Source organism: Ciconia boyciana, chromosome 15, assembly GCF_034638445.1.
Source record: "Ciconia boyciana chromosome 15, ASM3463844v1, whole genome shotgun sequence".
Taxonomy (NCBI): Eukaryota; Metazoa; Chordata; class Aves; order Ciconiiformes; family Ciconiidae; genus Ciconia; species Ciconia boyciana.
In genome coordinates, this window is record NC_132948.1 from 10,569,343 (window position 1) to 10,594,577 (window position 25,235).

Below are 25,235 nucleotides of genomic sequence, written 5' to 3' on the forward strand. Positions count from 1 at the left end.
TCGGGGCCAGCGGCATCCGCACCACCCCTCGGCATCGTCAGCACTGCTTCCAGCTGCTCGGCAGCGAGAGGGGCTGCTCCCCGGGGGGCCAGGCAGCGCGGAGAATGGTCCCGCACGAGCAGCACTCACCCACTGGCTCCTGCGTCCATCACACGAAAGTGCGGAGGCCGTTAGGAGTGGTGGAGATGCACGACAGCTCCCTATAGCCTCGTCCCGCTGCTTTGCTCGGTTGGTTTTTTTAAACAGCCCCGTCCACAGCGCTGCGTCCAGCCCACCCGGCCTGGCAGCACCCGTCTCGCTGCCAAACTGCCCCCTGCGAGCCCATGGGAGGGATGTGGGATGCAGGACGCTGGATGCAGGACGTGGGATGCCGGCCTCTCATCCCAGCCCAGCTCTGAGGTGGGGAGCGGGGAGGGACTGCCGTCCCCACGTGCGACGGCAGGGCGGGCTCAGAAGTCCCTCCTGACCCCAGAGCCAGCGTGGATGGAAGCAGGAGCCATTAGAGAAATCGGCGCTACAAAGACACATGTATTCATATATATTCTTTAAAAACCAGGAAACCCCCTCCGCATTTGTGAGGCTCTTGGGTGGGGAGGGCTCTGTGGGAAGGGCCAGGAGGGGAACAGTACGTTTCTCCGAGGAGGAGGCCAGTGTTTCCCCTCCCTGTCCTAAGAGCCTCCCAGCAAGGCTCAGCGGCACCCTCGGCTGCCGGCCCCAGGGGTGGGTGGAGGGCTTGGGACCGCAGCGGCTCAGGTGAAGACCCAGTGGCATGGCCCCAGGAAAGCTCGCACAACCCACACCATTCTCCTGCCTTTACGGCCAGGACGGATAATTCCCCCCTGCAAATCCAAGCAGCACCTCCGCCGAGGGAGCAACTCGCCCCCTCTCTGCACTGGGAATGCGTCCCTGATGTGACTTCTCTCCCGCCAGTGCCGACTCAGACAGAAACCGTTCCCAACCCCGGATGCTGGCACACCAGCCTGTGCCTCTGCACAACTCTGCTGTCCCCGAGGGCATGTCCCGCTCCATTGCATCACCCAGATGGGCTGCGGCCAGCAGACGCAGAGGCTCTGCACCCAACACCTGCCCGCGGCCATTGCCCAGTAGCACCTGTATGTTGGGACATGGCACTGCCCGTTGTGTCACGGCCCCTCTGCAAGTGATGGCCAAAGGGTCAGAGCCACGTGGGGACACAGTCGGGCACGTCCCTTCGCCTAGGGGAGCGCCTGAGCAGTGATATTCCCAAGAAGGAGCTCACGAAAGCGCGTGTGGGCACTGCGGCATGCAATGGAGATGCTCGTCTGGCCCTCGGGCTGTCCGCTTGCCCACCTCTCTCCCCGATCCTACCTGCTCTTGTCCACAGCATCCTGCTCGTCCATCTCGTCCGCGCTGCAGGTTGCACTGGAGTCGCTGTCGGGGTTCACCCCGGGGCCTTTGCTGCCTTTATGGCTGTCCTTCTTCTCAGCCTTGGGCGTCCCCTCCGTCCCTGCTGTCCCTCCACCGCTGACGCCGCTTTCTGCTTTCTTGTCATTCCCCTTGTCCTTCTCCTGGCTGTCTTCGCTCTCCTCCTTCTTCACCTCGCTCTTGCAGGGCTCTTCGCTCACCTTCTCCTCTGGCTCCTCCGTTTTCACCACGTCCACCACCAGGTCCTCCTGCACCTTCTCCTCGCTGCTGGGTGGCTCGGGAGCTGCCTCTGGCAGAGGGCTGGTGGCAGGAGCGGGGTTGGCGGGGGGAGCAGGGGGAGCATCGGGGGGTGTTGGAGCCTCTTCCAACTTGACTGCCGGTTCTGCGCCGGAGTCACCTCCTGGCCCGGGTGGTGCCTTGGCCCCGTTTTCGCCTCCTTCTTTGGCTTCGGGCCTCGGCGAGGGAATGCTCTCGGTGTCGGAGCTGTTATTTACTGCAGCTGAGAAAAGGGAAGAAATAAAAATAAGGATCAGCCCGAGATTCTCGCTTCCCATATCGCTGCCTCCGCCCCCTTCCCATGGGAGGAGAACGCCCTCGTTCCTCCGAGGGGGAGACGATCCCGGGGCTGGGAGAGCTGTGCCGGGATCCCCGGATCCAGAGCCTACTGAGCAAAGGGATGCTCTGGGGACCTCTTTGCTTGCCCAGCACGATGACTGTTAACCCCCACCCAAACGCAAAACCACATGCCCAAAAGCCTGGAGACCGAGCGACTGGCTTTTAAGGGAAAACCGTGGCTGCTGGCTGGATCCGCAGGACAGGACCCGCTCCCTCCTCGCCCTCTCACCCATGGCTCTGGATCACCTCTGCTCCCCCGGGGCCCGGCACCTCGCTGGCACCCTGCTTGCTGACTTACGTCGCCCATGACCCTGGCTCTGCCACCCCCGGGGCAGCTGGGACCGTCCTAAAACACTGCACATGTTTGTTGTTATTTAAGCTGCCAGTGGCAAAAGAAAGGAGGTCAGGGTCGGCGAAAGCAAAGCACTGGCAGTGCTGCTGGACAGGTTAATTATTACATGGAAAGGATCATTCTCAAATCTGCCACCAACGGCTTGAAGCGAGCTGGAAGCACAAGCATCCATGCAGCACTGCAGATGGAGGTGCTGCCAAGAGATCGTTTCTACGGCTGGGAAGAGGATCGTTCCCTCCAAGCCTTCGCTGGACAAACACAGGGACTGTGTCCCAAGAGCTGTACGTCGGAGCACATCCATCCTTCCTTGGCAGGAAAATTCATCCACACTCATGTGGAAAATGTGCCACACTCATCAGGAATCTCAGCCTTCTCCAGCCTTTACTCACTTGCAGTCAAGCAGTGAGGTGTCCCGTCCCCCGCCCAGGGACAAGGTTAACAGCGCGTTTGGCCAAAGTCTCCCCGACTGCTGCTCGATGCTACTCTGAATGCCACGCCGAGACATCCACCACTGGCTCAGCCAAGCTCTAGGCTCCAGCACACTCCCTCCGGATGCTGAATCCGTGGTCTACACCGTAACCCCCACGCCAAGTCCTTCCCCCCCATCCCCGGCCGGCCGCACAGCCCCCTGACCCCAGGCTACTGCCTGAGCATCCCCAAATGTCAGACCGGAGCCAGCGGCTGTCTCATGCATAACACCCCCGTGACATTTCATCCCCCTCTGCTTACACCTTTCTTCAGCCCTGCAGCCCACCCCAGAACAAGGGACAAGGCTTGGAGCGTAAGGCTTGGGAACATGTCAAGAGATCCATCTCTAATCTCAAAAATACCTTGTTTCCTCTCAGGCACTCTTACAAAGAGCAATAACTACCTTTTACTTTGCGCCTCTGAGTCACGTATCACTTCGCACAAAGATTTACCTGGAATCTGCCTTGTAATGAGTCACTCGCAACGACAATTTGAAAAGATTTCCCATTTTGAGTCCCATTAGCCTGGGTGCTAAGGCCAGGAACCAGCGTGGTGCCAGCAGTGCTGGTTAAGTTATTAAATTACTTTGACAAAAGTCAAATGGGGCTATTGTTGGAAAATTATGCACATTTTCTCCAGACTCACTGCCACGCTTTCTAAGCGATAAATAGCTGAAAATTGTCACTTTCAAGTTGTTTCCTTTCTTTGGTATGGCTGGGAGGGAGGAAAACACTGCCTTAAAAGGGAAAGGAGGAGGAAAAGACCCGCCAAGGTACACCAGCCTTGCCGTGAGAGACCACGGCTTCCCCTGCCTTTGCTGGCAGCGCGAGCTCCACTGTCTGGGGCAACAGCGGCAGCGATGCCCTGACAGGACGGGGATGGGCACACGCAAACCTCAGCGGGTTATCCCTCCTCGAGCCCACGATAAGCTCCTCGAGAGCCCGCGGCAGCGGCTATCTAACCCTGCCAAACGTGCAGGGACTCCCCTTTGGGGGAAAACACCATGAAATGTGATTTATAAGAGCACACAAGCGTGCCAGGCCCCGGTAACCTGGCTGCTCTGGTGAGCGCATGCTGATGGAAATCAGAAACCAAAGGGTTTGCTCCCCTCCAGGGCGAGGAGGAGCCGCTGGGAGCACCCCAAGTTCTGGGTAAGCCCTTTACGTGCAGCCTCGACCCGGCAGCCACGGCAGAGGCCGGCTGGTAACAGAGCTCCTGCATTGCACGACCTTCCCAAAATAAACATCCTCCAGACAGACGGGGAGGAGGGCAGCGATCCAGGGCACTCCTTGCAAGCATGAAAGCCGAAGGCATCCAAAAGGCCACAAGCGCCTTGCGCTGCAGGATGCCGTCACCTCGGTGTGGCTTTGGGGTGACAGGCGCGGCCCCCCGCCAGCGCTGACATTTGCAGCCCCGGGGAGGCTATGCACGGTGCCTCTGCCGCAAACGTGCAGCAAAGCTGGGAGAGCCGAGCACATCCCCCCTGCCGCAGCTCCCCACCCGCCTCACCTTCCGCCTCCTCGGCCATCTCCTCCTCGTTGCCGCTCGTCCCGGACACCTCCATCTCCTCGTCCTCGGCTGCGGGAGGGAAGGCGGCTTCTTCGTTTTGAACGGCGGTGCCTTTTTTCTTCTTCCTCTTGGCGTTCCTCTCTTTCTCCTGGGGAAGAGTCAGAGGATGGTGAGAAGGAAAGACCAGAGGGACGGGGAGCAGACGGCACTGGTCCTGCCTGAAGGGCCGAGAGGGATGCTATCATCACCATGGCCCCCCAGGGTAAACCCTCTGAAAATCAGTCCTTGGGACCAGACTTGCCTGCTGAAAGCCCGGCAGCATGGTCTCACCTGGCCAAAAGACTTTGACCACCGCGCAATGGCCAGCCCGGCTCCACGCAGAGCTCCGGCCCAGGCGGCAGCGAGCCTCTGCGGGAGGGGTGGCACTGACGCGTGGACAAGGGACGTGCGTGCAGAAGTCACCCGTGCAGGGCTGGCAAGAGCCCGGTGGTCCTGCGTCCGCTCATTACACGCATGCGATGCGTTTGTCCCCGCGCATTTCCAGGCACCACCTGCAGCTACACAAACGCGTGCGGCTGCGGCTTGACGCTCATCTGCAGATAACAAAGCTGACGCCCCAGATATGGCCCAGCCAACATTTTCACGCACCAGCTTTCGTGTCCCCTACGGCAGGTGCTGCCAAAGGACTTTGACTCCCGTGCTGGGGAGGCTGTCACCGGTGGGCGGTGGGGATGCTCCGTGCGGCACGACATCCCGAAGGTGAGCTGCCTGGTGCACCGTCCCGCCCCGAGACAGCCCCGTCCCTGCTCACTGGGGCATGTGCCGCAGCCACGAGGGCGCGGAGAGCTGCTCCCTCCCGCCGACCTAAAGGAAAAGTCTCGGCTTTGCTATTGTTTCCTGCTCTTGTTGCTTGAGTAAATATTACCAGTAGGAACAGGCCCATCATCTCCGGCTCTCCCTGCAAACTCCACATGAATGACGTGTGTAGGACGTTTATTTACATGGATGAAAAGATAAAGCCGTGGTGGAAACGTTAACTTTGCTGCTGGATCTCTGTGCTGGGAAGAGCTGGTCCCCCTCTTCCCCCCCCGCAACTTTTCAATCCCTTAAAAAACTTCCAGATAAAACAAATAAATACAACTGTTTTTTGCTTGGAAACGCTGCTTGCTCAAAATCTATTTTTATCAAACTGGGCAGGAGAGAGGGGAAAAAAGGCACTTGAGAAAGGGCTCTGTGAAGGCGCGGAGACGCAGCGGGAGGAAGGCAGGGCTCTGGGGTGCCCTCGCCCCGTGCCGGCGGCAGCGGCGATGCCCCAGCGCTGCTGCCAGCGTTCGCGCCTCTGCCACGGCAGCGATTCGGCAACCACACGTTTCTGTCTGAAGCAGCAGTTCCCCATCACGCTAATGCGGTGACAAAGCGCCGACGTTACTATGGCAAAGACTTCTCTGCCTCTTACTCACGGGTCCGTGACTCAGCCGCGGGCAGGAGCAGGCTCCTCGCTGGGGAATTAGCCGGGAACCAGCCCCTGCCTCAGCACCCTACTTGGCCAGAGCCCGGGGGCCGGCGGCTGCCGGCAGAGCGGAGCAGCGAGCTCCCCGCGGGCACTGCGGGTCCCTCTCCTGGCAGTCCCCACGGCTGGTATTTAGGGAAGATGATGTGAAATCCAGGCGGCAGATCCTGGCTACATCTAGAGATACGTTCAGGCCACCACCTCGCCTCTTATAACGCCAACAGCTCTGGCCCCCTCGTGCAGTCTTGCTCCTGGCACCCTGCCCAGGAAAGGGGTCCCGTTCTGCTCTGCCTCTGGAAGCAGCCACAGGGCCACCACCTCCGACACAGGATCCTAACCATGACTGCGGCGGACGTGGAAGAGTCTCTGTGAGCCATGCCTGGGACCAGGTGTCTCCCATCGTCACAGTGTACTCTTAATCCAAGTGATGACCAGCGAGGCCACAGGAAGGTGCCAGGACCATTTGCTATGGGCACTTTGATGCTCATTTTGTGCTATCCCAGCCCATGGGGTCTCTGCTCTCTACCTGCCACCAGGTGTTTTTGCAGGAGCATCCAGGACTTGGTGCCACTTGAGCAGTCTGCCGGGCCAAGACCACTGAGGAGACACGCTGTGCACAGCGAGGACACCGAACCCTGCACAAGGGGTCACTCCACGCCTGCTCCTCCGTGCCGTCCTCCCAGGCACCTGGTCCCCAGCCAGCCCCATCACGCTGACTCCCAGCCTCCCACCTCCCCTCCTGCCATCCCGGGTGCTGGGCACTGCCTCCCACCGCTCAAGTTCACCTGCACCGTCTGTCCTGGGGGAGGAGATGGAGATGCCACCAGCCCTTGGGCGTGACGTCTCTCTGGCCTTCTGCCTCGCAGGCAGAGCAGCTGTCCTGACTAATTTGGCCTCTCCTGGCATTCACCACCTGATGTGGCAGCAAGAGCCAAAACAGCTTCCAAACCCCGCTACCGACATGGTTACCTCCCATCAGCAGTGGCCTCGGCCTGTCCTAAGAGCAGGACCAGGCAGTCCCAGACTGGTGTGACGTAATGATGCGTATTTGAGATGGCAGCAGAACTAGGGCTAACCACAGATGGACCCCCATGCTCTGCTGCAGGAGCAGCCAGCAGTGATGGGAAGGGACAGAGAGATGATCCCGCAGGCAGGACCTCTCTGCCCACCGTGCTGAGGAGGGCCTCGGTTCCCCATGCCGAGACCAAGGCTCTGCACACCAAGGCAAGGTAGACTTCTTCACCCTTCTGAAGAAGAGGCCACCAGGCTCTCCTCCCAGAGCAGCTTTGCTGTGCGAAGCCAGCACCACCCCAAAAAGCAAGGAATTGCAGAGATGCAATTGCTTGGAGGGGTCCAAAAGACTGGTCCTCCAAGCAGGACCAGCACCAGCCCAGGGGATAACTCGCCCATCTTTGCTGCACAAGCCAAAACAAGCCCCAGCAGTCACTAGACCAAAGTGACAACCACACAGCAAAGAGGTCCGGGTGAAGACAGTGCCTAATCTCCAACTGCTAACAAAAAGAGCAGCTCTGAGGACACCGCGTATCCCAATGCCCTGCTTTCCTTAAATGCCGAGATTAGAGAGTGCAGCGTGCAGAAGGTCAAGGCTAAGTGACGCTGATGCCTGGGACACATCCGAGCCGCTCGGCAGCGAAACCAAGCCAAAACACACAGCAGGACAGATAAAGCGAAGCCTCAAGGTGGCCTGACCCTGCCCCAGCAGTAACAGGCTGCCTGTCCCACAGTGCAGCCGGCTGGCAGGGACACCCCAATCCATGGGGTGCTTGCAGAGGGAGGAGGGGGAGGATCTGCGGCATCCAGCCCCATCAGCGCAGTGGGATTCCCCTCCTCGAACAGGCTGGAGAAGGGTCTCGTGAGCGCTGAGCAGCTCGGGGGAGGGGGAAATGGGGCTCTGCGTGCTGACGCAGCCCCCATGCAGCTCCCCAGCCCCTCTCCCCAGGGGAGAACCTCTCCAGTAAAAGGGTGGGTCTTCACATTAAACCCCCAAACACAGCACGTGGGAGTGTACGGACCACGCGGGCTCTGGAGAAGTGGAAAAGGAGCGTCGCCGTGCCAGACACCTTTGCCTGTTGCAACCCAAACCCTTCTCCTTCCTAACGCTGGATGCTCCCTGGATGCCCAGAGGGAGGGTCCCCCCATCCCCAAAGCTCCCCTGGCTCTGGCCAGCCAGGGTTCAGCACACAAGGGGACAAGGGGCTGCCAAAACGCCCGGCCCCATCCCACCCAGCACTGTCCCAGCACGGGGAGTGGGGACATCCTGCTCCATGCCACGTTTCAGGGACGGAGGGACCTTGCCAGGCTCTGCTTCCATCCTACACCAGTCACTGCCACCTGCTCATCCCCGCAGCTCCTCCGAGGCACCTGCATGCTGCTGAAACCCAGTGTCACACCTATTTGGAAGAGGAGGCTACCATATTAACGAGCCTCATTTGGGAAACGAGTAAGATCTGCTAATTAAGTTTAGTCTCATTAAGCAAGAGGAAGAAAAGCAGAGCCACTGTGTTTCCCCACACATGATCAGCAATAGCTGTTGGCGGCGAGGTCGGGGAATAATCTGGGGATGTCATGGCAAAACTAGGCGATGCCACGCTGCCTCGCCACGTGCTTCCTCCGCAGAGGTCACGCCTGACTACTGGGTATAGGATGAGGTTAGGAGGCTCGGTTTGCTTGTGAATATATTTAGGAGTCAGGAAGGAAGGTCTATGGCAATTTAATCTCAGTTGTTCTTTTATTTTATTCAGCTTTCTGGCATCTGCTGTTGCCACAAAACAATAGAGCACAATAAATAACAGCTGAACGTTCATTGTTCTTCTCCACAACTGAATCCCATAGCCTCCAATGCTCAAAAAATAAAATGATGATGCTGATATAAACTGCAAGTGAGAGTGAGCAATTAGACTGGAGAAGTCTAGCGGCTGCCTTGGAGGGACGGATGCAGGGAAAAATGTGGTTCTGCAGAAAAACACTTCCGTGATATAATTTCTGAAACATTAGGAAGCAGAGTAAATTAATATACACCGGCTCCACTGCCAGCTAAGCTGTATGATCTTATTTCAGATTCTCCCCAGTAATGAACAATGATATCTTTATAATGTAACATTTTATATTTGGAGGGCTTGATGCACATTTCATTCCAGTCTTTATATTGTTTTTGGAGTCTTTTATATAGTTTGTTTGCTTTTTTCCTAAAAACAATTTGGTGAAACATGGGAACACAGGAGTGTCTCTGTGCATAGAGGATTAATAAAAAAGAATCACTGATGTCTTCTCTTTCTCTCATTCCTATAGACTGACTAGGATATTAAATTCCTGGGTGAGTCACTGAATGTTTTCCTGTCTTTCTTTTTACTCTTGCTGTAATAGCTTGCTTGGAGAGATTCCTGCATTGAACATTGTCCTTTGCATTTTCAAAGCACCCCTTGGGGGTTTAGCCATGTGAATTCTATTAGCTAGAAACTGGGAACCCCAGGATACTCTACAAATGAAATAATTATAATCCTTAGTTGCTCTTAGCAGTCCGTCCTATCTCCAGAACGCTGAACAAGCTGCACTTCATTCACACCCTGCACCGCATGCCAGAAAAGAAGCAGCATTAGCCCCTTCTGATGGGGAAACTGAGGCACGGAGAGACGCGCGCATCTGCTCGCAGCCCCAAAGACAACCGACGTCCATGTCAGGACCAGCCTTTCCTCGCGTTGTCCTAAACCCCTGCAATTCTTTGGGGCAAACTGACAGTTCACCAGGTGCCTGCAAGGCACAGAGCTGCAGTGCCCAATGGGGCTCTCCACTCCCCAGCGTGGAACAGCACCAGCCTCGCCGGCATCGAAGGATGCGTGCAGCCAGGACCGAGCTCTCGTCCTGCCCAACTCACCACAGCCCCGGCTCCTCCTTCTGCTCCTTATCTCCCCGTGTACCAGCCACACTCCGGGCACCCAGGCATCTCCCACACAGCAGCTTCCCCTCCTCCAGACCTCCCGGGGCCAGACGGGTGGACAACCCTTTCCTGCACTGCTTCCCGCTCCCCAGTCCCCAGAGCTTTCACTCCGAGATGATAAAGACCCTGCTTGGCTGTGGGAAGCACGCAAGCACTTGCTGGGAAGTGTCTACGGGTGCGGGCTGAGAAGGGGCTCTCACCATTTTCAGTTTGTGCTGCTGTAGGATCTCATCCAGGTTCTGCCTCTTCTTGTAGTTGAAGTAGAAGTTTTTGCACTGCGACACGGTCTTGGAGCCCACCATCCTGGCAATGGCCGACCAGTTCCTCCCATGCTCAAGGAGACCTGTGGTCACAGGAGGGAAAAAGGAGAAGGGTTTAACACCAGATACGCTCGCACAAGGGCAGCATTATCCACGCAGGATGGGAAACATCCTCTGCGCAAGCCAAACTCCACAGGAACAATATGGTCACTAGCACCCGTCTGCAAGGCTTCCTAGGCCAGGGGATGACCTATGAGAGCCTGTTTTTCTTTCCAAGGGGAAAAAAGGCACTATGCTGACCGCCTCCGGAACAAAACACATCCCACAGCCACGTCTCGGCCAGCCGCCGGGCAGTCAGGAGGGTGAGCGGTTGCTCTCTTCCCTTTGGGACGGTTGCAGGAGGTGTTGCCGTGCCCAGGAGAACTTGGGGCAGCAGCTCTCGGTCCCAACCACAAAGCAAAGGCTCTTCCCACCCTCCTGTGCCCCAGTGATGACTTTGACCGGGGTGACAAGGCAGTTCAGGGGTTGGAGCACAGAGTCCTGTTATGGATGGGGAGGAACAGCCCAGGCAGGGAAGCGGCAGCGAAGCCCAGGTGACGTTCCGGGCTGGGAAGAGGCGTGCCAGGGGATTAGTGCTGATCGCAGGCTCATGAGCAAAAGCAGCTTCTCAGGTCAGGCACCATGCCAAGGGCTGGCAATCCTGCCCAGATGGTGCCACCCAAGCACGGGGCTCCTGCCAGCGCTGGGGCAACCCAGCAGGGTGGAGGAGGAGGAGGAAGAGGAAGGAGCGAGTCAGCACCCCGTGTCCTTGCGGTCTCTGCAGGGGTGTCTGGGCCCCGCAGCTGGAGGTCAAAGTCACAACCGCAGCCCAGCAGTGCAGCGGCACCCTGCTCCCTCCATGCCAGGCTCCTGGAGGTGACCTGGGCAAGGACCATCCAGGCTTTCTGGGAAATAAAGCCTTGCTGCCTGCAATCCTTCCCGGTGTGTGGCTGGTCCTTCCCGTGGTGGCTGGTGGGACTGGAGCTTCCACCAGCCTGCGGGATGCTGCCGGCCGAGCTGGGTCGTGCCAGTCTGGCTGCCCACATGATGCCACCATCAAGCCAACAGCTCCCCAGGCCCTCCCCTGCACCCTGTGTACGCTGCAGGACTGAGAGACTATGAGCCCAGGGGCACGGTACTGCCACAAAAGGTGACTTCAAGACGAAAACCAGCAGGGAATGAACCTGCTGAGGGCGTCCTCCTCTTTTGTTAGGGGTTTTTCTGCCCAGAAGCCACCATCCACAGTGCCTGGGAACGGGCACTGCCTGGGCATCTCTGTCCTCCATCCCCAAACCCCTCCCTGGCTGCTCTGATGCTGCGGGGCTCGGGACTGCAGCGAGTCCCACGTTAGGGCTCCCGTGCGTGGCCCCGCTTGTGCCCAGGAGCCGTGGCAGCTGTGCCCCAGCCCTGATGCCAGCCTTCAGCCACGCTGCTGCCACGTGTCACCTCCGAGCCCCAGCCTGGACCTAAGTGCCAGCCCAACTTCTGCTTCAGCCCAACAACAAACCTCCCTGGGACGGACTGACAGCGCAGCCACACGCAATCAGGGCCCGAGGGACGCGCCTCCGGCCAGGATCCGCGCGCCCGTGCGAGGTGAGGGCACAGCATGGGGGCTGTGGGTATGTCTGCGTTGAACAGATGGCACCACGTACCGTACCCCAGGAGAGATGAAACCCCCCTCCCTGCTTCCCAGGTCCTGGAGAAAACCAGCAGTACCCAGCACAGCAGGAGTTAACATCCAGTCGGTGCCTGTATCCTGCCCCGTCCTAGCACCAGGGCTTATCAAATTGCATGTAAGAAGCAGGCATCACACGGCGCTGAGCACCACAAAAGGCCCGTGGCAAGCCAAGAAACAAGTTTGAGCTTTAACGCTGCAACTCCCAGCCTCGCTCCAGCCAAACCCACGACCTCCGTCACCCTGCTGGCAGGCTGGGACTTCTTAAAAAATGATAATAAATAAAAAAAAAGGATGTCCGGCCACCAACCACGAGAGATAACGAGCTGGGGTGGGAGTCCTCGCCCTGCAGTCGCTGAAGGCTGCAGTGGAAAACAGCACAGTCCCCTGTGTCACAACCCGTCCCCTGTGTCACAACCCGTCGCTGCCATCCAAAGCAAACAAGCGGCTCGGCCCCCTTTGCTCATCGCCGCCCCGGTGGCCCTGCACCAAGTGTGACAGCCGGGGCCGGAGCCGTTTGCTGCGCCCTGGCCAAGCCCCAAAACGCAAACACTGGCAGCGGCGCGCGGTGAGCCCCGGTGCTTCGGTGGGCGAGATGCCGTGCCGTCTGGCGGAGGGAAGCAGGACCCGGCACGGCAGAGCCCGGGGCCGGGGGGGCGACGGCTGCCAGTGCGCACGGCGTGACCTTTGCCAGCCGCGGGCGATGCCAGCTCCCAGCTGCCCTTTCCCCTGCCCAGGCTCGCTGTGCCGCTGCCCACCACAGGGCCGGAGGCCGGGGACGCTGCCAGAGGAGCCTGCAGCTGGCCGGGCAGGTGGCCGCGTTCGTGCCGGGCTCGTGAGGAGGAAGCTGCCTGCAGCCCCTGCCTGCAGGACCCGGCAGGGAGCCCAGCCGCTCTTCTCTTTACAGTAAAACCAGAGCAAAACAGCAGCACCTGCTTCCCCACGCTGTAATTATCTGCACGCTTGCGGGGGGGACACCAGCCGAGACACCCCGGGACGTGCCGGTAAGCCCTCGGCTCAACGGGCACCCCGGCTCGATGAGCTCCACCAGCATGGCAGCCCCCAGCCCCTGCACCCCCCAGCCTCCGCCCCACGCTCCCCGGCACCCCAGCCCTTCGCTCCGCAGCACAACTGAAACTATGACTAACCGAGTTATCTGATCTTAACGAACCCCGCGCTCCGTTGGCTTGGGGTGGGGGCTCGGACGCAGGGTCTGCCCGCAGGCACGCAGCTACACGCAACCCTGAGGTTAACGCCATCCTTCGGACCCCGACGCTGGACTTACGTGCTCCGGTCCGGTGCTGACGGGCAGGGAGCGCGCCCGGAGCGCGCAGCGGGCGAGCTGGGAAGGACGTGGGCGTCGGGGCACTTCTTCAAAGCCCCCCTGGGCACAGCAGCCCGCTGCGAAGCGCTGCGAGTGCTCCGCTCACACCCTCCCCACGCATTTTGCTTTCGCTCCCTCGCAGCAGCCGGAGACAGAGAAGAAAGCAAAGCCGGTTCCTTAAATCCTGGGGGCGAGAGGATTTCAGAGCCATGGGCGGCGAGAGTGGCGAGCGAGTGGGCACAGAGACTGGAAACCAGGTCACAGGCGGTAGACTCCTGACCCCGATGCCAGAAGTTGGTGGGAACACATGCTCCAGCCCCAGCGCTCTTCCCTCCGGCGGGGCGGCGAGCGAACAGCGTCCTCCGCGCTCCTCCTGCTCGCTCACCAGAGCTTTCCAGCCGGCTGCCGCCGCGGTTGTTAAGGTGGATGGAAGCGCCTCCGGTATTTTCTCCCCTATCTCACCTCCTCGCTCAGCAGTTCAGGGCTACAGGGAGGCTGTGCAGTTTCAGGAGATGCCCGACGTTGCCAAGAAATAATAATAATTTAAAAAAAAAAAAAAAAAGGCAGGAGAAAGGCGAAGGGGAAGGAGCAGGCAACCGTGCGCTGCGGCTCTGCTCCTGCCAGCCCGGGGACGGGGAGCCGGTGCCGTCGGTATGTGGCGGAGCAGCGAGCGAGCTCTAATCTGTTCTTCTGGCTGACCCGGGGCTTGTTGCATCTGAATGTGACCTCTAGACAGAGCATTAATAACGAACGTGGCGCTGACCCAAGCTGACAAGGGGTGCGGCCGCTTGGCACCCGCTCCCGCCCTCCCTCTCTCACTTTCTGTCTCCCTCACTCTCGTCTGAATGTCAGCGGCAGGGGGAGGGATCCAGGAAAACAAAGCTTGGCTAATAGTTTCCTCCGCTCTCAAGTGAATCAAAGGCGCTTTTCTTTGGGGAGGTGCGTGCTGACGAGCCCAGTGTCGCACAGGCGGGATGCTGCGGTGCCCCGGCACACCTCGGCCCCGCGGCCGCTGCCCCGGCGGAGGAGGGATGGGGAGAGGTTTGGCATTGGTCTCACCATGGGCGAACCGGGGCCTCTGCTCCGGCACCGGCAAGCGGAGGCTGGAAGGAAGAGGAGTGCGGGAGCATGGTAGCATGCGCTCGGTGTCTCGGAGCGCAGAGGAGAGACCCGGAGGGGCAGCCCGGCGGGCAAGGGCCGTCGACGGGCACGGGCCACTGGCTCGCACCCCCTCGGCTCTCCGCAGCTGCGGGTTTTTACCAGAGCCGTTCCAAGGCTCTCCGGCACAGCCGCCCTGCTCCACCCAGGGCTCGGCGAGGGTGGAGGGAGCCCATAAAAGGGTCCCTTAATGGAGCTCGCGTGGATTAACAGATCAAGGTTACAGGGGAAAAACTAAGTGATCTCATTCCCCTACGCCCGACGGTACCTGGTACAGTCCTCCAGCCCCTCTCGCACCCACACACCCTCTCGGGGAAGGGATGGAGGCAGTTCTGGCTACGGCACACCCAAAACGTGCCGTAAGCCCGTTCCAGAGAAAGACCGGCACTACGGAGCCAGCAACACCACCCGTGGCATCCCGAAAGCGTGGTCGGCATCACCGAATTAGCGTATCGCAGCGCCGCTTTCCCCCGCTGATCTCGAGGCGGTTTGCAGCGTGTGGGAGAACCGAGGCACAAGAAAGGTGAGTAACTTCTCCAGGGCCACGGAGCCAGTGGGTGGCAGAGCCGGGTGAATGCCGGGCTCCTGACAAGGAAAGCAGCGGGGACGGTACGCGGGCGGCGAGCCCACGTCCCCGCAGGTGCTGGGGGTGTTGCCGGAGGGACCGTCGCGCAGGCAGCCGCCTCGGTGTGCTCTCACCGCGGCGGCGGGTGACGCTTACCCTTCCTCGGGAAGGCGATGCCAGGACCAGCCTGTCGTGCTCCCACTGGACTTATCCTTCAGGGTCCGGACACGAGCGCATCTCTGATGTGCCCCACGGCTACGAGGAAGCTTGCAGCAAAACTCCCCAGCAGCTTTCACACCCGCCACGCCACCTCTCCGGAGGGAGGCAGTGCCACCAAACGAGGTGTGGGTACGGAGTCGGGACCCCCGGCCAGCTCAGCTCTAGTGCCATCTCCCCCCTCCGCTGGCCCTGGCTGGGGACCCTCAGCTCCCAGGTCTCTCCTTCGGAGGAGCCGGTCGCCAGACCACTGCATCAACCTGCTGCAAAAACATCCAGCCCTGTGCCCTGACCACGGACCTGCCCGGCTCTCCCCCTCCTACCACAGCCTGTCCTCCTACCCATCCAAAGGACGGGGAGCAGCACCCTGCTACCAGCAGCAGCCTGCCCGACGGCTGGGAAGGGCCGGGAAGCCTCCCTGCTCCCTGAGGTGCCGTCCCCTCCGGCCCGGCTGGGCAAACTCGAGCCTCCAGCGCAAGGCAGTGAGTCCACGTGCAGCAGCTGCTCCTGGTGGGCCCAGCTCTCTCCCTTCACCTGGTTCGGATATTATTCCTGCTCCCTTATTGTTGAAAAAATAACGCTCAAAATTAAAATGTAGGCTGTAAATTATAGTAATTACCCAGCAGTTCCCCCTGACAGGCCTTTTGTGTTTCATTCGCTGACACTCACTAAGCAAATCCTCGCAGTTTCTCCTACGTGCTCGAGAAACGTTCAGCCAACGGTGGCAGAAAGCGCGGCTCCGGGGGGCACGGTGGGCAGCAGCGCTACGGGCGCTGTCCCAAGGGTAACACCTTGGCCAAAGAGCAGCAAAGCCCCAGCCTGGGATGGCGGGGATGGGACTGCAGCCAACCACAGCCTCCTCCAGGGCAAGCGTGGCCGGTTCATGCCTTGGATGCGGTTTTGCCCTCGTGGCACTTAATCCGCCCCACCCCGATAATTTCCATGTCGCTTCGTATGAACTTCATGGCAAAGAGGTGGCTTGCTCGGAGCGGGCAGACGCCAGTGCCCTGGCCACGGCAGCGGGCACCAGGGATGAGCGGGATGGGCTGTCCTTGCACCCAGCCTGGGTGGAGGGCACCTGGGTGGGGGACTCCAAGGCACGTCCCATCCCAGACCAGCAAGAGGGTCAACACGCAGCGACCGGCATGGGCTGCAAACCACCTTCTCCAGCCCACATCTATGCACATCAGCAGGTTTTTACAGCAGTAAATATCTCTGACCAGAGAGGGGAAGGCTCCAGCATGAGCACAGGGAGATGAAGGGAGGAAGGTACGGAGCTCGGCTCCGTCCTGGCTTCCCAGCATCGCCCGTGCTGCAGACAGCTCCTTGTAAGAGCAACGGCTGCCCTGCCATGAAGAAGCGATGGAGAACAATGCGAAGACCCACACAGACCTACCTCCCCCCGCCCTTCAGCCAGCGGCTCGTTAGAAATAACAGTGCAAACTCAAATTAGGGCTGGAGGAGTGCACGCTCATGCGCGTGTTTACACACCGCATGGGCTCCGGAAGGATCCTGTGCAGCGAGACAGCACGCTGAAAGACAGCCGCGTTCAAAAGGCGATGGGAGGTGGCTGGCTTCTGTCGTGGGCTTTCGTGTCAGTGGGTTTGGCTGTGTGTTAATTTGAAGAAATCAGTATTTTTTTAAAAAATCCACTTTATTTTAGTTTCGTGGACAGAATGGGACTGGAAAAAAATAGTTCAAGTCAGTCCAAAACTCATCTTACTTTCTGAGTTGGTTGTTGGCAGAACTGAAAATCAGCCCCAAAAGAATACCTTCTGTATCCAGGGAAATACTTTACATCTACCCAAAATGAACTATTCAGGAGGCTTCGTGGGTTATTTAACTCTCTGACATCAGCTTTTTATATTCGTGCCCAACTCTCCTCTGCCTCACATCGTGCTGACTCCATCCCATGGCCCCTCTGGCTCCTCGGCCTGGGAAAAGGCACAAAAAGCCCCAGCTTGGCTCTGCCCTGAGGGAGAGGAGCAAAGAGCCTCGGCAAGGCGCAAGAGGACCTCAGGTGAGCAAGAAACTGCCATTTCCATGCCGCCTCTTTTCAAAGAACAAAACCACTTGTTAGACGCTACGGGGAAAACCCAGAGCCAGGGCGAGAACAGATACCAGACTTTAAAGAGTAACGAAGGTCACGCCGAAACCTCCCAGTTCATCGAGTTCAGCTCCAGCGCTATCGCAGCTGCTCTGCAACGCCGGGCGCTGGCGGCGAAACTCGGCGGAGGGGCTGGGGGCACTAAACCCACCCGGCTGCTCCAGGCCGGCGCTCACCCGCTGCTCACAAACTCCCTTGCAGCCTACCTTTAACTCCTGCCTGCGTGGGCTCCTGCCAGCGGGTCCCCCAAAGGCAGGAGCTGCCTAAACATTGCCTTTTAAGGAGCAGCCCCGTTCCCGCTGCCGAAAGCCTCCGCGCCCTGCCCGGCAGCAAAGCCAGGCACAGCAGCGGGTGCTGCCCGCTCCCGGCTCGGGAAGGGAAGGGGGAAAATCCTCGAGCAACTCCGGTTAATCAAAACCTCCTGCTTTTACGATCACAGCCACGGTGCAAGGAGACAGTATCAGAAAAACACGCTACCCCATAATTATACCAATCTCTGCACACTTTGACAGACTAGTGAATCAAAGTTTATTGCGTAATAAAAGTGTCATTAAGCAAGAACTTTCCTCTCGCTAGGTTTTCTTTCCCCTAGTTAACTTTAATAACACGGTACTCCCCTTTATTGTCTCTCCCAGCAGACACAGTCCTGCCTTCTCCCGCTTGGAAACTCTCCGTGCAGCTCTGTGACTCTGGAGCAGAGCAGAGCTTGGCATCTCACTGTCCCAGGGCTGTCTTCTCTTACCTCCCTGAGCAGAAATGACATGGGGTTTCATGCCACGCAGCAAAAGGCCGGGGGTGGATGGCAAGGCCAGGCTGATCTCCCGGCTGGTGGGTGCTGGGAGCAGAGGTCACCATCCCCGTCTGCCCAAGCACCCCGGGGTGTTAGGGCTGACTTTCCACAGGACTCACATCTTGCTTGTTTAACTCCCCGAACCTGCCAGCTGTGGGCTCAGACTGGTACCAGTACCGGGGAAAAGTGTGGCTGGGGCGGCCAAGTCCTTACGGTGGGGAGGACGGTGCCCGCGTCTCCGAGCCGGGTACCTGCTGCCTCCTCCACCCCTGCCCAGCCGTGCCAGCAGCGGGCTCTGCCGCTGCCTCCTCCAGCCTCTGAGCTCACCTCGAGTTTTGCAGCCGCTGCGAGTCGGAAAGCCCCACCGCACCAGTCCCTGGAAATGCCAAACAGAGCCAGTTCGAAGCATTAAAGCGGCAGCTTCCTGGCAAAGGGGAATTTGGCTTCTCTCTAGAAGTCTGGTGTTGCAATCTCAGTTTCCCAGGTTGTAATGGAGGGGAAAACATCAGCAATCGGGCTTTACACCAGCAAATCTCCCTGCCCCATCCTGGCCCCTGGGCTGGAATAATGCTACGTGCTCCCACGCTTCATCCTTCCTCCACGCAGGCTTTGGCAGCTGGTTTTAAGACTCCTCAAGCGCACCTCCAGCATCCAGCATAAAACAGCAAGAGGCACTTTTTAACAACCAGATGCGATCTCCAAAACAAAGCAGTGCTCGGAAAAGATCCCTCCAACGACCCTCTCCTGCTCAGCACCTGCTCGCCCCATTAGCTGGCCCTGGGCCAGTTTGCTTGATTAAAGTCTATCTACTAAGTTTTGCGTCTATAGAGAGCCCCGCTCGGCAACACGCAGCCTTGGCACTGGACTGTAAAGAGGGTTGGAACAGCTTAAAGGCGAGCGAGCCAAACACTTTGGGATATTCACAGGCAAAGTAATCTAAGTCCACAGCTCCCATCGGCACCTGGGCAGCCAGCGCTCCAGAACGTGTAATCACCATCCCAGCAGCAGGTGCATTTTCCAAGCAGAGCCGAACCCGCGAACACGCCTGTTTGCGTTTGCCATCCCCAAACGGCACTCATTTCCATTTTAATTTCCCATTTACAATCCTCACCGGGCCAGGAGAGTTGGCGGCGACGCAAGCGGGATGCATGGGCTGGGGACGTGAGCTCGACAGCCCATCAATAGGACGTGACTTTGGCAAAAAAATTAAAGCAGCAAAAGAGCTGGCACAGGAGCGGCACGAGGAGGGGAAGTGGCAAGAAGGGCTGTGCTACACTCAGCACTTTTTAAAAACGGTCTCAGCAAAGGCTCTGAATCAGTGCCAGGATGTAAAGTCACCCCGCGCTGCCCGCAGCCCCGGCTCTCGCGAGCTCCCCGACACGTGGCCGCCAAGCGCCAGGGTTCACCGTCCTCTCTCTAAATCCCAGAGCTGCGAACGCAGGCAGACACTCCTGGTGTGTCTGGAACAGATCGCGCCTATAGCACGAACCTCCAGAGAGCGGCACGAAGCCGCACCTCACACTACAGACACCAAGCTGCAAAAAGCAACAGGCGCAGCGCCTTCCTCATTTCCTATGGCCAGCTCCTGCCTCGCGGGACGTGCGCAGGCTCCGGCTGCAGCCCAGACATCCCCGGTGTCGGCACAGCTCCCCGGGCCGGAGAGGCCGAGCACACCCCCCGTGCCACCGCCTGCCTCCCCCAAAACCCCCCACCGAGGCTCACTGGGAATAAACCAGCAGCGGGACGGGCAGAATCCAGCCCCACGGCTCGGGACCCAGCACCCTGCAGAGTCTCCAGCAGTCAGACACCATCCATCCCCGACTGCTATGTTAGCTCCAGCAGAGCCGACAGGAGAAAGAAAATGAGCAGCTCACCTTTTTTAGCCGTCTCCATCTCCTCTTCAGTCCAGCGAGAGCTTTCATTCATCTCCAGAGAAGCTGGGAGGGAAGAAGGAAAGGAGAGCAGTCAGCTGTGAGCGGGACCCAGCAAGCCCGGTGCGCTCAGAGGAGATGCTCGAACACTCAAACCCCGTCCCACACGCTGTTCCCCGGCAGCACGACTAAACGCTGTGCAGTGCAAAAGTGCTTCTGCAGGGAAGGCTGTTGTGGTGCAGGCTCTCAAGGCTTTCCCATGCCATGGTAACCCATGCACAGCATCCCCCCCGGGATGCGTCTTGGCGATGCAAAACCTCTCCTTTGGGACTGGAAGCGAAGCCAGATGGCTTGAGGGTGGCAGCAGATTTCCTGCTGATTTGGTGCCACGCACACTGGCCCACCAACAACAGGTACCTAAGATGGAGCCAACTTTGGCTGTGTGCTTTGGAGGTGGCAGAGGTGGGACCATCACCCTCAGCGGAGACGGAGAAAGACCGTCACCTCGGCGGTGACTTTGGCCGACCGCATCTGTCAAGCGAGTTGGCCGTGCTCGACCCTGGGCTCCCTTGGTGCCATCCCCGGGCTCTCAGACATCTCAGAGCCACCTCCAGCAATGCTGGGAGCTCACCCGGAGCAGCGCCCATCGCAGGGGGACCGTGCTGCTCCGGCCAGGAGAGTCGGGGGCGGGTGTCAGCACCTGATGCTCCCCCTCTGCCCCACCCCAGACGCGGTGCTGGGGACACAGAGGTCCTGCATAAAGCCTTCCCTATGCAACAGTCCTGCTGGCAGGCTGGCACTAGAGCAAACCCTACAATAACAAACCAGGGTGTGAGTCAGAGGCAAAAAACAACTCGGTAAGGAAACAGATTTCCGGCTCAGGCTGCCAAGGGGTTATTACTCTAAACAACAGGCAAAGCGTTATTTCAACAGTGATGAGAGATGTTTTGACAGTGTCCTTTTAAAATGGAAAACAGGCTGATAGGTTCAGGATAAAGGATATGGAGAGAAGGAAGCATCTTGCAAGAAGCTCTACAAGAAGCCGAGACCTCGCGGGAGGACAACGCGGGCTCCGATGCCCATGGCATCGGGCAGAGGAATCTCCTTCACAGCCAGCTGAGCACGACTGCAGGTGCCACCTCCTGGAAGTCAGCGCAGGTCACCGCCTCCCCCAGAAACACCATCCCCCCGGGATGCCGGATGACGATCAAGGGAAATCGATACCTCACCGCTTCCCCCGGCGCGGGCAGAGCCAGGGCCACCACACTCATTTACGTAAAAGCAAGTGTCCCCGACACACGGCGCAAGGCCCTTTGCTCAGCGTGAGGATGACTGTTATTGTATGGTAAAGAAATGTCAAAGAAACGGCCCGTTTGGTTTGATTAATGGTATTTACTGAGGTTGCACAGTTATGAAACAGATGCCTACGGGGAGCTCCGGCACGCTGCAGTTAAACCACAATACGGTTTTGTGTTGTTTTTTAATGTTCAATTGGTATTTAAAATGCAATAACTTTCTTAGCCAACCTAAATTAAAGCACTGTTGGAGAGACATAAAGTGAAACCAATTGCTCAGATATGTCACTGGAATCGATCCATTCCCTTTTCCCAATTTAACACGGTCTAAAGTCTTTTCCCCGTGTTCACAGTAAAGTTTATCGAGGACTATGAGATGGTGGGATAAAAAAAATCCCATCTAAGTTACTGGCATTATCTGCTGCTTCTTTGCAGCATTGCTTAACAAGTTCGAGAGGGAGAGCAGGGCTCCGTTGCGCTGGGAACTATTTATATCGCCTGTATGAAAACAGAGCGCTTGCAATCAAGGCTCCAGCCAGTTGTCAGCAGAGGAACAGGGAGGCGAAACACCTCCGAGTGATTTATAGCACATGGAACAGAGCAAGCAAGAAACTGCAGAGCAAGGAAACCGAGAGGAGTCACCCTGGTTTTATTTTTACTTGCCTTCAGCAGAGCAGTAATAATTTTATACTTGATAAGAGTACAAAACAGAGGAAAATCAGCCAAATTCCTTGATGCATTGGCTTCTTAAGTCAATACGTGAGCAGTTTGCCAGGGTGACCACTACTGACGCTGCAGACGCGAGAAGCAGATGCACCCGACGTGGGGCTGCGGATGCTGCCGTGAATTCCTGTCTAACCCGAGGCAGGCGCGCAGCACCGCGCAGCTCTGGCCAAGCGCCGCTCGCCGCTGCGGGCTGCCATGCCCCTGGGTGCCACGTTACGGGCAGCACGCTTTGCCTCATCCACCTCGCTCTGAAGCCGCTCCCGGGCTCTTCCCGCTGTGCTCAGGCACCCTGCAGCCTTGCGCAGGCAGGACGGGAAGGAAAATACTGACCGCTGCGCCTGGCTGGCTACCGATGGGGAGGTGAGCAGGGGCACTGGGGACCAGCATGGGAAATGCTGCTTTTTGGGCAAAACAAGCGCAACCGAGGGTGCACAGCACGACTGCAGCCAGGGTGAAGGCTCCTGAGCAGCCGTAACCCACTGCCTCCTCGCCACGACCTTCAGCTGCAGCGATGAGGAAGGGCCCAGCCCGATTCCCAAGGCCGGGGGGGGTCACAGACCCCGCAGGCTGCAGCTGCTCAGGCTCCAGGCAAATTTGAAAACAGAGAGGGCAGGAGAACTGGCAGAGACCCAGGCAAGCCCAGGAGGGCAGAGCAGGCTCCTGCGCAGAGCTTGAGGGTACTTGGAGCCTGAGCGGCTGCAGAGGGAAACACACCTCCGGGTGCAGGAGGCGCACAAGCCCTGCACGAACCCAGCCAACGCGCTCCTAAAAACAACGGCTTCCCTTTTCGTCTTTTGTAATCCTTTCCCTCCGAGGCCCTAAAACCCACTAACTCTCAGCCAGGACAACCCAGGCTTGCAAATGCCTCTGGTTCATCCAGGCGAACCGCACGGGGTAATTCGTGGGACAGAGAAACCTCACTGCTGCCCCCCTCCGAAAAGGAGGATTTCACAGAGGAAAACCCCCCTCCTCTGTGAGCAGGGAGCAGAGCAGGGTGACGTCCCACCCCAGCAGAGCGGACACCCCAAAAGCCCCGCCGAGGTCCCCCGCACCCGCCGCTACCCACCCAGCTCTGCGCTCTGCTGCGGGGCGGCCGCCTCCTCGTTGTTGGCTTCGTTTGCCATGGAGCGGGTGATGCGGCCTTTGCGCCTGCCCTGGCTGTTGGCGGTTTTGCGACCTTTGGAGGTGACGGTTTCTTTCTCATCGTTGTCTTCCCCGGACGTGTCGTCGTTCTTGTCCCTGCAAAAACAGGGAGGGAAGAAAAAACGTTGTTGGGTTGGTCTGATTTTTAGGTCAAGCAATTATTTCTCTGCACGTGTTTGGGGATGGGTTTTTTTTTGTTGGTCTTTTGGGGGGCAGATCTGCATTTTTTTTTGCACACGCAGGCTCTTTTCCTGGCTGGATTGGCAGTGGGGTTATTTGTGGTGGGGTTTTCTTTCTGCAGCTGGCTGCAGCTCCACCACCGAGTGCACGCAGAGACCTGACGGAGACAGGTTTAATACCAGACCATTCAAATTCATCCCTGCCTCCTCCTCATTTATCTTCCTGAAAGGGACCTGCTGGTAAATGTCTTAGCAGCCTAGATATAATGAAGCCAGATGTTCTTTTAAACCAAGTATTAAGCCCATTACAGATAGCTAGCGGTCTGCGTGCCAACCTTTCCCCGCCACGGCTCTGATGCTCCCCGTTCGGCGTGAGGGAGGCAGGGCTGGCTGGAGCCCTTCATCTGGGAGCGCTCACATTGCCATCAATAACGCTAAAGGTGACGTGCCACGCTCGGCTGCGCCCGGATTGCTCCTCTGACTCCTGGAGGCTCTCGCAACAAAACAAGCGGGAGAATCAGAGGGGCTTTGCGGGTCGACTGGGTTTATATTAAAAAAAAAAAAGGCGTCTCAGAGTTGCTTTCCCAGTTTGGGAGCAGCAGGGAGCAGGAATGAAGGGGAGGGCACGCTCTGCTCTTCCCTCCCTGCGGAGGCGAGGTGGGCGCTCACGGTCCTGCACGGGGTCAGGTGGCCCTGGACCACGCCGTGTCCCACCGCTGCATCCCACCACCGCAGCCCCAGCCCAACGCCCAGCCCTCGCCAGAGATGGAGGCGAGCCAGGCAGGGAGGGTTGTCCTTACTTTGTCAGTTCTTCTTTGTCATTTTCTGTTTCCTGCTTGTCTTCCTCCTTCTCTCCTTCCTTCTCCTTTTCTTTCTCTTTTTCATCTTTCTCTTCTTGGCTGCTCCGGGGCATTTGCTGCTGCTGCTGCAAAACAAGGGATGTAAAACAAAACAAACCCTCAGAGCTGAGGCGGATACATCGCAGCACCTGGGCCAACCTAAACAAACGCGGCGAAACAATGCTGGGGGGCGAGCGGCCAAGAGGAAAAAGTGCTGCAGGCAGAGGGTACAGGCAGGGTGCTTACGGAGGCCACGGGGGCCAAAAGCTTCCCGAGGAGATCAGAGGTAGTTTGGGATCAGCCCCGGCAGCTGAGCTCCGGCTCCCGTTCCAGGCAGCAGGACAGTCCCTGCGGCTGCCCTGGGCTCTGCAGGCAGCGAGCAGGGACCCAAGACGGGGGGAGGCAGGGAGGTGAGAACAACCCCCCGTTCCCCGTAGCATCGATGCCAGCAGCATTGATCGCAATTTGCAGCTGGTAGGGTGCATTTTGCTGGAGCACGAAGGAGACGGGGGCACCACAGATGCCCCGAGGCTCAGCGATACCAACGCTATGATATTTTTCCCGAGCATGTAACATGGCCCATAAGGAAAGTTTATGGCCCCGTATCACCGAGAAGGGCAGATGCCCGGCTCCCCGCCCGCTCCGTACCGTCCGGCACCCTCGGTGGAGGCCGTGCACCCAACCGCCCCAACGCTGCTGCCATCGCTCGGACCGAAGGTGCTGCGGTGCCCGAGGGAGGGACCCAACGCTTGTAATAGTTCTGGATTTTGTTTCAACAGCTGCAGGAAGGAGGATGCTGGGGAGGCCTGGTTCCCCTGACCTCCCTTCCCTCTGGTGACCGGCAAACGAGAGGCATTTCATAGAGAAGAAGAAGTTAAAGACGGAAATATTTTATGAAACCATCCTGCTCCTGGGCTAACGCAGGGCTGCCTGTGCCTGGAAACCCACCCGGGCTCACCCGGCCACTGCCCAAGCTGCAGGGCTTCCACCACCCCCTGGGAAAGGGTTTGGTGACGTAACGGGGGGGAAAATTGCCGTAAAGTGGATTTATCTGCAGAAAGTATGATCCCGGGTGGCCTGGTCTGTTTGGCGTTCGGCCAAACACAGACGAGGTGGGCCTGCGTCCCTCGAGCCAGGGGGACTGGCCTGTCCCCACTCTGCGGGAGCAGGGAAGCTGCCTTGAACACAGCAGATGCGCTGGGTGCGAGCTAAACCCTCTGCCCCCACAAGCTGGT

At 58.6% G+C, this 25,235-nt stretch overlaps 1 protein-coding gene across 15 annotated transcripts in view; it reads right to left on the minus strand.

The window, feature by feature from the left end:
* NCOR2 (nuclear receptor corepressor 2) overlaps positions 1-25,235 on the minus strand; it is a 257,644-nt gene that overhangs the window by 39,900 nt on the left and 192,509 nt on the right. For 12 of the 15 annotated variants that reach the window (XM_072880181.1, XM_072880177.1, XM_072880175.1 and 9 more), the window contains 6 exons: positions 23,962-24,086; positions 22,906-23,078; positions 19,822-19,884; positions 10,014-10,156; positions 4,349-4,496; positions 1,348-1,903 (listed from right to left, as the gene is read on the minus strand). In XM_072880181.1, coding sequence (XP_072736282.1) covers positions 1,348-1,903; positions 4,349-4,496; positions 10,014-10,156; positions 19,822-19,884; positions 22,906-23,078; positions 23,962-24,086 — 1,208 coding nt within the window. The remainder of the gene's footprint in view (positions 1-1,347; positions 1,904-4,348; positions 4,497-10,013; positions 10,157-19,821; positions 19,885-22,905; positions 23,079-23,961; positions 24,087-25,235) is intronic. The other 3 variants (XM_072880178.1, XM_072880186.1, XM_072880188.1) reach the window with 1 other exon arrangement.